Below are 13,057 nucleotides of genomic sequence, written 5' to 3'. Positions count from 1 at the left end.
CCATGTGCTAGGTGACTGTACTCCTACTCTCAAAGTAGGGAGGGTTTTCAAAGACTATTAGCTGCATTATTAATGTGTATTATGTTCAATTGATTACTATGGTATGGAACTTTGCTGGTCAACTTACCTGATTTAGAAACGCAGTACTCATTTTTATTTAACTGCTTCTACTGCTAGTATTTGTAGCATGTGTTATACTTTACTACATTTCACTATGTTTAAAATCAAGCTATGTTTTAATTGCATCAAACACTAATGTTTTCTACACTCTCTAATCTATTTATAGCATTCTGCCCTGAGTTACCCCTGCGAGTAGCCCTCGAGGATACCTCCAACCTACCTTCGGAATCTCAGCTCCCTTAATTGCTCAAGTTAAATACCAACATCTATAGCAAGCTTCTCAGTGGCCTCATTCCCCATTGTTTTCTGGACGTTTTTTCCAAGTGGAATTGTGGAAGTATGTTTAACTGCTGCTGCATACTTTTTACTAAATGTTTTCTGCATTGATAGCTGTTTGTAGTACTCTAGCCTGCCAAGACAGCCAGCAGCCTTAGCTCCTCCCCCCCGATCCACACCAGCTGCCCTCTCTTACTCCAAGTACTGCCCCAAGGATATCCTAAGTGGTACTAGTCCTGTCTCTGTTTCATACACTTGATAACACCCTCCCTCACAAACTTCTCTGCAAGCTTTTATGTTTCTCTCTTAGACCCTAAGCTTCTCCCCTTTCACTGCATCTCCCAAACTCCTCTAGCCCACTCTAGCTGTACTTCTCCTTCCTAATCTCTATCTCCTGTTTCTCATACTTCATTCTCGTCTAACACTCCAGATCTTTCTCCCTTTCTACTTACCTTCCTGTACACCTCCTTTTACTGATTGACTCCAGCTCCTCTCTGGACCTCTTTGGTTCTTCCCACTCCGTTCGCCCTACGGGCTCACTCCACTCCCCTACCCTACCCCCAAATCCCACCCACCCCCAGTGCATCTACCTTTATTTCTCTCATAGCCACACCCTCTACAACCCTTATCCAATCAAACACTTATACCCAATTACCACACCTCCCTTCCCCGCCCATTCTTGCCTCTATTTACCTACCTCATCTAACCCACTAAAACATTAGATTCCTACACACCCACTCAAATCTCTACTCTGTTTCCACATCCAATCTTATACTTTTAAACATAACTACTCCATGACTTACTTATCTCTCATACATTTATAAACATCTTATCTACCACTTAACACCTCTGTATATTTCATAATCTAATTATCCAACTTCTATCTAGAGTTTATCTAGTTCCTAAACACTTACAACCCCCTATATATCTTACTTCTTTATTTAAATACTACTATTCTATTAATTCTTCCTCATCATGCTTTCCAAACAATCCTTCCTCTTCCTTTCACTATTACTACTTTTCTCCTTATCCTCTATCTACCACCTTTCTCAGCCTACTATTTCCACAATCCCCCAACCCTTTCATACAACAAATTCTCACAACTCACCTTTCTTACCTACATACTCTCTTATTTCCCCTACTTATTCCCTCAGAAAACCTCCATCTTTTCAACACAAACTGATCTCCTACCATGCTAACTTTATTACCATAACTGCTAGCAAAGCCCTCCAATTCACAAAAGAACCCAATCTCATCTCCTTGCTAACTACTCACACAAACTACTTCATACTACATCTGATTAGTACGCTCATCTCTGGAGACATCCATCCTAATCCAGGCCCTACCACTACAACCAATATTAACAAATCCCTATTATTTACTTCTCTAAACTCCCCAAGTATAGTAAACAAAGTCCCAAACCTTCATGCTTGGCTCACACACAATAAGCCAGATATCCTAACTATTTCAGAAACTTGGCTAAAACCACACATTAGAGACTCTGAAATAGTTCCTCCAAACTTCTCTATCATAAGAAAAGACAGACCTCACAAAAAAGGTGGAGGAGTAGCCCTTCTATATTCTTCCTCCCTAGTAGTTACTCCCTACAGTGAACCTATTCCACACTTCAACAACGCCGAACTTCTCCTGACCCTACTACAAATCAATAATCACAAACACATATGCATTGCTTCCCTTTACATCCCCCCTGGGGATAATATCTCCACACTTGAACTTATCCTTTCCTGGCTATCCACTAACATTAGTAATGAAACCATAATCCTAGGAGATGTAAACATTAACTGGGCCCTTGTCCAGTCTCCTACAAATTCCACAAACATCAACCTCTATAACTTCTCACAACTGATCACTTCAGTAACTTATCCTGCCAAAACCTCTCCAATGGGAGTATACTGGACTGGATTCTAGTCTCCCATCCTCTCTATTTCACCAACAGGCACTCTTCCCGATCCACTTGGTGACCACACACCCACCTTTACCTACCGGCTTCCTACTGTCCTTCAACGAACCCATAACTATATCACATTCCGTGACCAAAAAAACTTCAACCCAATAACCTTCTCAAACTCATTACAAGCAATTAATTGGAATTGTCTAAAAATACTACCTCTTGAAAATGCAGTCTCATATTTTAACTCAACATTCTTAAAAGTACTAGACTCCCAAGCTCCCTTACGGACAAAAAGAATAAAAACAAAATCAGCCCCATGGCTCTCCAAAAATACCCTTACTATCATGAGACAGAGAGATAAAGTCTGGACACGCTACCAAAAACATAAGTCAGCACCACTCCTAAACGAATATAACATGCTCCAAAATAAAGCAAAGAAAATGATTACTTTTGATCGTCAAAACTACTTTTCAACACTCCAAAACCATAATAAAAACAACCCTCAAAAATTCTGGAAAGGGATCTCTACTCTCCTCCACCCCAGCAAACCAGTTACTCCCACCCCAGATCCAAATGCTCCAGAATTTGATTTAGCCACACAATTTAATTCCTTCTTTATCAACTCCATCTCCAAATTGACCTCTTCATTCTCTAACACCTCTCTCTCCACTTCCACACCCTATTCCACACCCACTAACCCCTCTTCCTCCTCTTCTACACATACCCCATCCTCATCTCCACTACCCCAAAATTCCCCCTCTTCTGACTGCACCCTCTTCTCATTAAATCCTGTACCTACAACTACTATAAAGAAACTTCTTCAGAAATTGAAACCATGTACCAATGCTCCTGACAATATCCCTTCTTACTTTCTCAGTGTAGCCGCTAAAACTCTTGCCTACCCCATTAGCATCTTAATAAACCGCTCCCTTCAAGAATGCACAGTTCCCCAAATCTGGAAACAAGCTTTTATTATACCTCTACACAAAGGGGGCAACAACAATAACATTAGCAATTTTCGTCCCATAGCCATCCTGTCCCCCATTTCTAAACTCCTTGAAAAATGTGTCCAACTTCAACTTCTTCCACACCTCCTAGACAACCATCTCATTACCCCTACACAGCATGGTTTCAGACCTAATCATAGTACTATGACTGCCCTCCTCTCCTTCCTTGAAACTGTAAATAAAGCCCTTGACTCTGGGCAAATTGTATCCACTTTGCTTCTTGACCTCTCCAAAGCCTTCGACACTATCTCTCACAACCTGCTCTTAACTAAACTTTCCAAACTCCACCTATCTTCCTCCTCTCTGAACTGGTTCTCTAGTTACCTTTCCAACAGAAATCAAGCTGTAAAATGGAAAAAACTACCTCCTCCTTCCTTAGTACCCCCACTGAGTGCCACAAGGCTCCATACTGGGTCCTCTTCTCTTCAATATATTTATAAATGACTTCTACAAATCAATTCCTTCCTCTAGCATCATCCAATATGCAGATGATTCTACTATCATCTGTTCTGCCTCTTCTATCCCTACACTACAAAAACTTACCCAAGAAGCTTTCTCTTCCACAGAGCAATGGATGCAAAGTAATCATCTAGCTCTCAATGCCACTAAGACCAAACTTATGTTATTTACTCCTTCAAAAGTTATCCCTCCAGACATAACTACATTCTTAATTACGAGTCAAAACAACTCACCCCTTGAAATAGTATCAGAAACTAAACTACTGGGGGTCCAAACTGACAACCTACTGAAATTCAACTCCCACCTCCAAATAAACATTAAAAAAACACATCAAAAACTTGGCATGCTTTATAGACAGAAAGCCTACCTCACATCGGACACCAAAATCTCTCTCTCTACCTCCTTTCTTATCCCCTCCCTTCTCTATGGTGCCCCACTACTAACTAATCTTCAGTCCTCTTTAAGAAAACAGCTTACTTCCTGCTATAACAAAATTGCAAAATTCGCCACCAGCCATAAGTCCTCAACTCACCACTGTGTCTCCCTCCATAAGCTAAAATGGCTAGAACTCCCCAATCAACTAACTTACATCCAACTAACTCTAGCCCATAAACTTATTCTAAACCCCTCACTCTGTCCCTCCCTTTCCTCTGCCTTTAAAATGCACCTCCCTAGTAGAATTCTAAGGTCAAACAATCAAAATCTACTTGAAGTACATAAACCTACTTATCCACCAGGAAAAAACCTTCTTTCCTTTAGCCTCGCTCGCCTCTGGAACTCCCTACCACCACTTATTCGCACCACCTCTAACCACGTCTACTTCAAAAAGTCTCTCTTCTTACATCTAGCAACACAGTGGGAATGCTCTTGCTCCCACCCCACATAACTAACTCTACTAAATCTCCTTCTATACCATATCCTACTTTATGTACCTACTATCTATGCTCTCTAATCTCTATTAACTTGTCTCTATTACTTGTTGGTCACTTCTTAATTGTATTAACTGTTATGACTGCTATTATACATGTGATAAGTTTTGCTCTTTCCTGCCTAAACAGTACCAATAACTCTCTGTACCTAGATTGTTAATGTAAACTGTTGAATGTATATCTGCTTGTTTTGGAGCTTTTCTCCCCAGGACTCCATTGAAAACGGGTTCATTATGGCCCAATGGACTATCCTGGTAAACCAACTGCAATAAATAAATAAATATGCATATATATATATACATATATATATATATATATATATATATATCTATATATACACACACACACACACACACACACACACATGTACTATATGTGTGTGTGTATGTGGATTTGTGTACTAGAGTGCGTATCCACTTAATCCACTTATACTGTTTGCAGACCTACAAACATGTCAGTGTGAGAAGGGCAGGCTGGTAAACCAGGAGATAAAACAGAGCACTAATTACATTATGCTTTGTAATTTTAGGAGTTATACCCACAGCCCCAGCAGTTTGTGACTATCCGATGTCTACTTTCCACTCTGGCGATCCTCAATATCCAAATGGCCATTCATATGGTAAGTCATATTGTGTGAACTACATAAGTAATGACAGGCTTTAAGTCATTTGAAAATTTAAAAGTTAGAATCATTTTTTGAATGAATGCAGTTTGACAACATTAACAATTTACAGGTAAGTGTTTAAACTATATGAAGATGTTGCACTAGGATCTGCTGGCATGTGTAAAGTCAGTAAAATATTTCCCTGAAGTGAAAAAAGAGATTACAGCATTCACAGATAATTCATTAAATGTAAGTTAATATGAATACTTACCCTTACCTTTATTATACAGTTACATGACATGTCTAACAACTTGGTTGCTGACATTCAGGGATGCACTAAGTAGATTCAGCAGCTGACAAATTTCATTATCATATTCTGTCTGCCGCCAACTCTTAGTATCTGTTTCTTTGCTTCAGCTATGCTTTCTCTTTAATAATATCATTATTTCAGTATGAACAACTGAATGATCTCACAGATTTTATTGTTAGCTGCTTCCTCCAAAGTTGTTCTTACACCCTCACCAAAATAGTACATTCTCAAGCTTAGTTGGAATATGTATGTCCTGTATACATGTATGCACTGAAATGGAGAAATGCGCACACATGTATATGTATTCATATAATGTATATGTGTATATATATATATATATATATATATATATATATATATATATATATATGGGTCCACTTTGTAATTTCGAAATACTGAAATATCGAATTTCAGTATTTCGAAATCACAAAGCCGCATACTCACATTTCCGAAACTGGCAGAAGCATGAAATTCAAAATGCCGAAGCACGGATATTTTGAATTTCTGCTTCCGGTGGTACGGAAGCAGGATGTTTGAGTTTAGTTTTGGTAAGTTTGTGTGTGTAAGTATGTAGGTAATGGGTTTAGTGTGTGTAAGTGTGTGTTGTGACTGCTTTGTGTTTGTTGTGACTGCTGTGTGTGTGTGTGTGTGTGTGTGTGTGTGTGTGTGTGTGTGTGTGTGTGTGTGTGTGTGTGTGTGTGAGGGACTGTAAGATGTGTGTGTGTGAGTTTTGTTTGTGTTTCTGTTTGTGCGATCTCGGAGTTAGAATATATAAGTAGAGGTGTGTGGTTTAAATATATTTGTTTGATTGTGGGGGGGAGTTTTGTGTATGTTTATGTGTGTACTGTATCTGTAGTGTAATTATGGGATTTTGAATTTCGCGGTTGTGTGTTTTCGAATTTGTGAGTTGTGGTTGGGTTTTTGGCTTTGTGATTTCGAAATACTGAAATTCAAGATTTCAGTATTTCGAAATTACAAAGTGGACCCATGTACATATATATATATATATATATATATATATATATATATATATATATATATATCTTTGTGTGTGTGTGTGTGTATATATATATATATATATATATATATATATATATACACGTATATATGTATATATATATATATATATATATATATATATATATATATATATATATATATTATTGTCAGCTTGGATTTTATTGATTATAATAGCACTGATGGTTTTGGTTGTGTGACTGTGTAATTGTCATGTAAGTTACAAAGCCCATACACTGTATGTGGAACTGTGAAACTCCCATGCATTTATTGTTGTTTTTAGATTAGTTTGCTTAAGAGGTATGTGTGTCCATGCTTTGTGTCTTAGTGTATGGTAGTTTTAGGTGGGGGTTGGGTATAATGTGCATTGTATTTGTGCAATGGAGAGTGCTTTGCTTGTTTGTGTGGTTGATTGCAGGATTGCAGGATTTGTTTGTGTCTTTCAGCTTTTCCCGGTTAGGGGTCGCCACAGCGGAACTCCGGTTCGCTAATGATTGGTAGCTGATTTTTACATGCTGAGTTACCAACTCTGATGCACAACCTTCAACGAAGGTATGCCCATTCACGCATGTCTCCACGCAGAAGACGCTCTAGCTGAGAATCGAACCAAACAGCGTCTTACTGTGAGGTGACAACGCTACCGCAGCACCGCAAAAATAGGGAAAAGGCAAGCTTGTTAAGCATCTTTCTGATGTCAGAAAGATGCTAAACGCCCTTAAGCACTGTTATGATTGTGTGTCTTGCTGGAAAATGAGAGTGGGCAATACTGATCAGTAAAAAGAACAGCGGCAGAAGCTAAAACATTTTTAAAAGCTGTTTCATACTTCACACTGCCACACTTATTAGGCATATAGATTGTCTCAAAACAAAGTGTATAACAGTTTTTGAAAGTTTGTTCTTCAGAAGAGACTTTGTTTCTGCTTGCTGTCTGTTTATCAGTATTTTATTAGCTTTCAAAGGCTTTGAAGGCTAATAAAATACTTCAGACCAGACCTCCCAACCGTTCCGAATTACTCGGTTTTTACCGAGTTTTGGGGTCCAAATGAAGGGGTGCCACTATTCCCGAGTGGCACCCCTTCATTTCCGATTCTTCTTATCTTTTTTTTAAATTTTCGCGCTGTCAGAGCTGACGTCATCATGTGCGCAATGACGTCAGCTCCGTCAGGCTACCAGCCAGTCGGAATTGAGCTGAAGGAGCTCATATCATCATTTCCGGCTGGCTGACTTAAATTTTAAAACAGCGGGAATTGCAAGTGGCAGGCCGCGCTTGTGCAGGATTACTGAACAGAACAGGGAAGCTAAACACTTCTGCAGAGCAGTTCGTTCACTGAGGAGCCAGGATTGGTTGTGCAGAGCAGTTCAGGGGATATGGTATGGCAGACGCTTGTGCAGAGCAGTTCGACAGAAGCAGGGATATGGCAGCAACAACAGCAGGGATTAATGGCAGCAAAGAGCAGTTCACCAAGCCGGGAAGCTGAAGCGCAGAGCAGTGGATTAATGGCGGCAGCAACTGAACAGAAGCTGAAACAGGTAAGGAACGAGTACGTGTGTGTGTGTGTGTGTGTGTGTGTGTGTGTGTGTGTGTGTGTGTGTGTGTGTGTTGTGTTATTTTCCTGTTCCTTAGGGCACATACCAACAAACCTATCTCCTACAGCTAAATTTTATGTATGTTTTTTGTCATTTATTTCTCAAGCTAGTTAGCACCTACCTAACTCCTCCAACCAAATTTTATCTGCGTGTTTTGTCATACTGAACTCCTACAGCCACATTTTATGTATGTGTTTTGTCGCACACAACTCCTAAAGCAAAATAACAGCTGAAGTTCTCAGATATATTTCAAACTATTCTGCAACTGTAAAGCTTACAGAGGCTTATCAAAAACCTTTTTCTCTCCAGAACAAACCTATCAAGAAACTGTTAGGCTCATCCTTAGTTCTCCGGTTAGAACCTAGCACTGTATCTTATCACAAAATTATCCAGCCATCCTTCAGTAATAAACTAGACCTTAGCATCCTAAATAGCGTCCATAAATATCTGCATCCCAGTTCAGGGCAGCCAACCGTTACATCAGTTGAAACCTCACCCTAACACTGCTGTCACCTAACAAAGTACTAGTAAAAACTAACACATTTTGAAGATTTGTACAGAAATGCCCTCTTCAGATTTTATGTAGGCAACTTCAGGAGTAAGCTTTCACAATTACTGACTTAATAAACTACACATCCTTTAAAAATAAACTTATACTGCACTTTGAAAAACAAACCATATGCAGAGCCTTAACCAAAATACTGATAATCATAAATGATATTTACCCAATATGTCTTAGTTTATTTTCTGACAAACAGTTCCAACTTGTTTTAATTGTATGTCTGCAACGTACCACTTATGGTTTCAGGTGACATCATTACCTCTTGCCTTCTCTTCAGATGTTCTATTCTCATATGAAGCACAGAGTTTAACTCCTGTATTCTCTTAGCCCAAACTTTAAATCCTAATATCATACGCTTCACAATATTCTTTGCAACTTTTAACACTATCCCCTACTGAACAGAAGCTGAAACAGGTAAGGAACGAGTACATGTGTGTGTGTGTGTGTGTAAATGCCCCCATATAATGGGCTTGGTGGCTAGAGGTATTCAGGCTCAAACCCTGTACCTTTACTACAGGGTAAAAAGAGCCTACTATCCCTAGCTACCACCATTTCTGAGTGAGTTGAGAGCTATGATAAGTGAGAACATGTTTTTCTTTGTGCTAAGAGTTTAGAGCTATGATAAGAAGTGAGCACACAATTTGTATTCCCCTATTATTGTTTTTGTGCTAACAGTTCAGAGATATGGTGAGTGAGAAGTGAGAACTGGATTTGTATTCCCCTATTGGCTTTGTTGTTTGTCCATATTATTTGTGTTGAGGTTAAGAGTTATGTTGAGAAGTGAGAAATGAATTCACTAAATGATGGCTATTAAGTTTTAGTCTTCCTATTTTTCAGGCAGCTGCTGATTTGGGATAGTGGTATGTTGTTCTGAATGTAGTGCCTAGAGTCCTTTGTTCAAAACCTGCCAGTGAAATGCATGATGGTAGCACAACATTTTATTCTAGCAACTTTACAAAATTATACAAGCAATGTTTAAAATGTGTCCCTGGTTGACCCTTTGCCCCCCCCCAAAAAAAATGAAATTGAAAATTCAAGTGCGATACGCTGTGCAAGATGCCTATGGCTTACACCACTGTCATTCTATGTATAGTGTGGGTGTGGAAGCAGACTTTTATGATGGAAAAGTACTGAATTGTGCAGTTTTGTCATTATTAGTTCATGTGTTTTGTTTCATTGCCTACAGTACAGATTACTGGTGATGTTCAAACAATAAATTTAAAATGCTCTCTAACATGTGTGTTATACAAGGAATATAATTTAATAAAGTCAGGAAGGTGTATAAAGAAAAGAACACATGTATGTTTTTTGTTTTGTGTGCAAGGGGCCAATGATTTGAAAACAGCCCAAAGGTAATCTTTATCCACCACTGACCAGATGCATTTTCTTTGGATGTGGTGTGGGTTTCAATGCTGTTTCAATGAATGTGAGTTTCAAGGGCAAAGTTTAATGTCAAGCCTATTTTCATTGTGAGACAGTATTGCTTTGTTTACCAGATGATGTCTTTTAGTGTTTCTGCATTGTTGTGCTGTAAAATGTAAAAATAAAAATTCAAATCATTGTAGAAGTAAAGAAGTAATGCATACATTAGTGTTTATGGTAAATGGGGCAAAATAGCCAGGTAACAGGACACTGCAATGGCTGCAGGGGGACTCTGGTGCCATGGTTTGGTTGTCTGTTCTTCAATTTGCGTTTGAAAGTTGGTATCCCACAATTACATTGGAGTGGGTGGGGTTACATAATTATGTATGCAAATTAGATGTTAATCAGCGTACAGATTTGTACCTGTTTTTCATGGGCCTTGTCCAGATTTTTGATGTTTCCAGGTTGAGAGGTATGCTTCAGACTCTTACACTGTATTCTGAATAACTGGTATCACATGGAAAAAGAATAGAAAGGGGAACTTGAACAGAGTCAAGCCAGAAGGCTTGTCAGAAACAGAAGCAGGATGATAAGGGTGAAAAGTAAAAATGTCTGAGGAAGGGAAAGGGAAACATTCTGTGCCATGCTGGAGGAAAAATATTTCCATGCATTACCCTTTTTAAAGGATGAATTAGATAAAAGGGCGTAGCCTTGTACTTTTCAGAAAAAAGGCCACAGCCTCCTGCACATGTCAGATTTCTAATGATGATACTGCTGACCTGGAGGATTTTCAGGTAAGCCATGTTTCATGAAGGTTCAGTGGGAAGGTAATACACTAAGGAGGCACTTTTAATGAGCACTTATGTCTGCTACCATACAGACTTCAGACAAAATCAGAAAACTGAGACATTCATTTATTAAATATTTATTAAACATATTATGTGACTACCTATCACAAGTTAAAATCCTGGAAAAATGTAACAATCAAAGACAACAAATAATCTAAAAACTACATATAATTTCCAATTCTTTGCTGTAATCTACTAAGTAAGATGATAAATTAATCATCTTTTCTTTTTATGTACAAAATGATCAGTCAACTTCATAATACTGAAATAAGGATTAATTAAACCCACTGTGTCTCAAAACAAAACATGGAATCTCAAAGTGGCCACGCTGTTCAGAAAGTGTATCTGGATCTAGCTAATATTTTAGACACTATACCCCATACAGACATTGCAAGTAAGCTAAATGCTTTAAAAATATATGTCTGCATGGAAATATTGATAGCAAACTGGCTAGAAGATGGAATTCACTAAGTGTGAGTGGCAGGCACCTCATCAGAAAGTTTGAAGTAAACCAGTGGTGTCCTCCAGGATTCTATGTTGTGACCCCTCTTTTTTGATATTTCATTTTCCAGTCTCCAGAGTGGGAATTAAGAACTCTGGCTAACTAACTAACTTTGCAGATGACCCCAAACTGAGAGTTACTGTCAAGGTCTTCACTGATACTGTTTAGCAGAACTGGCACTAGTGAATACCTACAGTACTGAAAATGGGCTAAAATTAAAACCAAAACAGTGCAACGTCATCATGTGTGTTATACAAACCCTCCTCTCAGCATGCAGTATAGATACTACTCCACTACAATACTAAGATATAGTTAGGGACATGTCAATGCTGGCTGATAATTCTTTCTCTGTTGATCATCGTGTGACAGCAGTGGTCAAAACATCCTCTACTTAAAAAACAAGTAATCTCCGTGGTATCCCCAAAGTCTCAAACAACCCACTAAACAAGTATAGTGGGTGCAAAAAACAAAGTGTCAGAAACTTCTCTGTGTGGAACATTTTCAATCCATATATATCCAGTTAATCACTGTATATTAATCAGATCATATAATGGTAGTAGAAGTAGCAAACTAAAACTCATCCTAAGTCAAAAAAATAATAAAAATATATAATTTGAAATATTGCACAGAATTATTAAGTATTTGGAAGTAATCCAAGCAGGGTAGGCAGTCTGTTTCTAGTCAAAAATACTTTATTAAGTACACAGACAAGCGATCCAAGTAAAACAAAAATAACAGAATAATAGTTTCCTCACAAGCTTTCTAACTGTATTATACTTTTTATCAGGCAAGGGAGTGGTTTATTGTGCTGTAAAACACAGTGTATTGGTATACATGTTAAATTCACATCCTTTCCCCTATCAGTGTGAAATTCGAGCTGGTTCTTCCCTACTTAGTAGCTGTCATAATAATATAACCCTTATGCACTTTGAATAAAATTAATAATGATGTGATACCACTTATTTAACCAGATTATTAAGTCTGTGATTTTATTCAAGACAGTATACTACATAGCTGGAAATATATAAACCTTAGACCATTTGGCAATCTTAAAATATATGGGAGATCACTTCTGTGACTCTGCTTGACAGGGGCACAGGAAAATAGTTTTCTTGGGTGGCAAAAGCCAGGGTACCATTTGGCTAGGCTTATATAGGCCCTAGGACCAATAGCCTAGTACCTACCTATGAACCTATAATATATACATATACATTTTACATGCAAAAAAAAATCCATTGTACAAATCATATTCTATTTCCATAACCAAAGATCGTTTTCATCCTTCTAGACTTCTTCAGGTCTGTGAAGAACCCTAAAAGCTATCTACAAAAATATTATTGTATAATTAGCTAGTATTATTACACATCATTTTGAATAAAGTGGAAAAAAGAATAAGGAAAGAATGTATGATGATAGAAACAAAATATACACTTCAATTAAAAGTGATTTAACATGGTATTTATAACCAACTGGAAGAATAAAATAAAATAAAATAAAATAAAAGTAGTCATGTAAACAATGTGTCAATTTTCTAAGTTCCAGTACACTTTGAAGTGAACAGT

General features: G+C 38.0%; 1 protein-coding gene across 1 annotated transcript in view; it reads left to right on the top strand.

Moving 5' to 3' along the window:
- LOC122801198 (phospholipid scramblase 1-like) overlaps positions 1-13,057 on the top strand; it is a 621,378-nt gene that overhangs the window by 191,425 nt on the left and 416,896 nt on the right. The window contains exon 3 of the mRNA XM_044070756.1: positions 5,233-5,322. Coding sequence (XP_043926691.1) covers positions 5,233-5,322 — 90 coding nt within the window. The remainder of the gene's footprint in view (positions 1-5,232; positions 5,323-13,057) is intronic.

The sequence above is a fragment of the Protopterus annectens genome, chromosome 4.part1, assembly GCF_019279795.1.
Source record: "Protopterus annectens isolate FY-2018-M chromosome 4.part1, PAN1.0, whole genome shotgun sequence".
NCBI lineage: Eukaryota > Metazoa > Chordata > Ceratodontiformes > Protopteridae > Protopterus > Protopterus annectens.
This window is presented reverse-complemented; position numbering and strand designations above follow the sequence as displayed.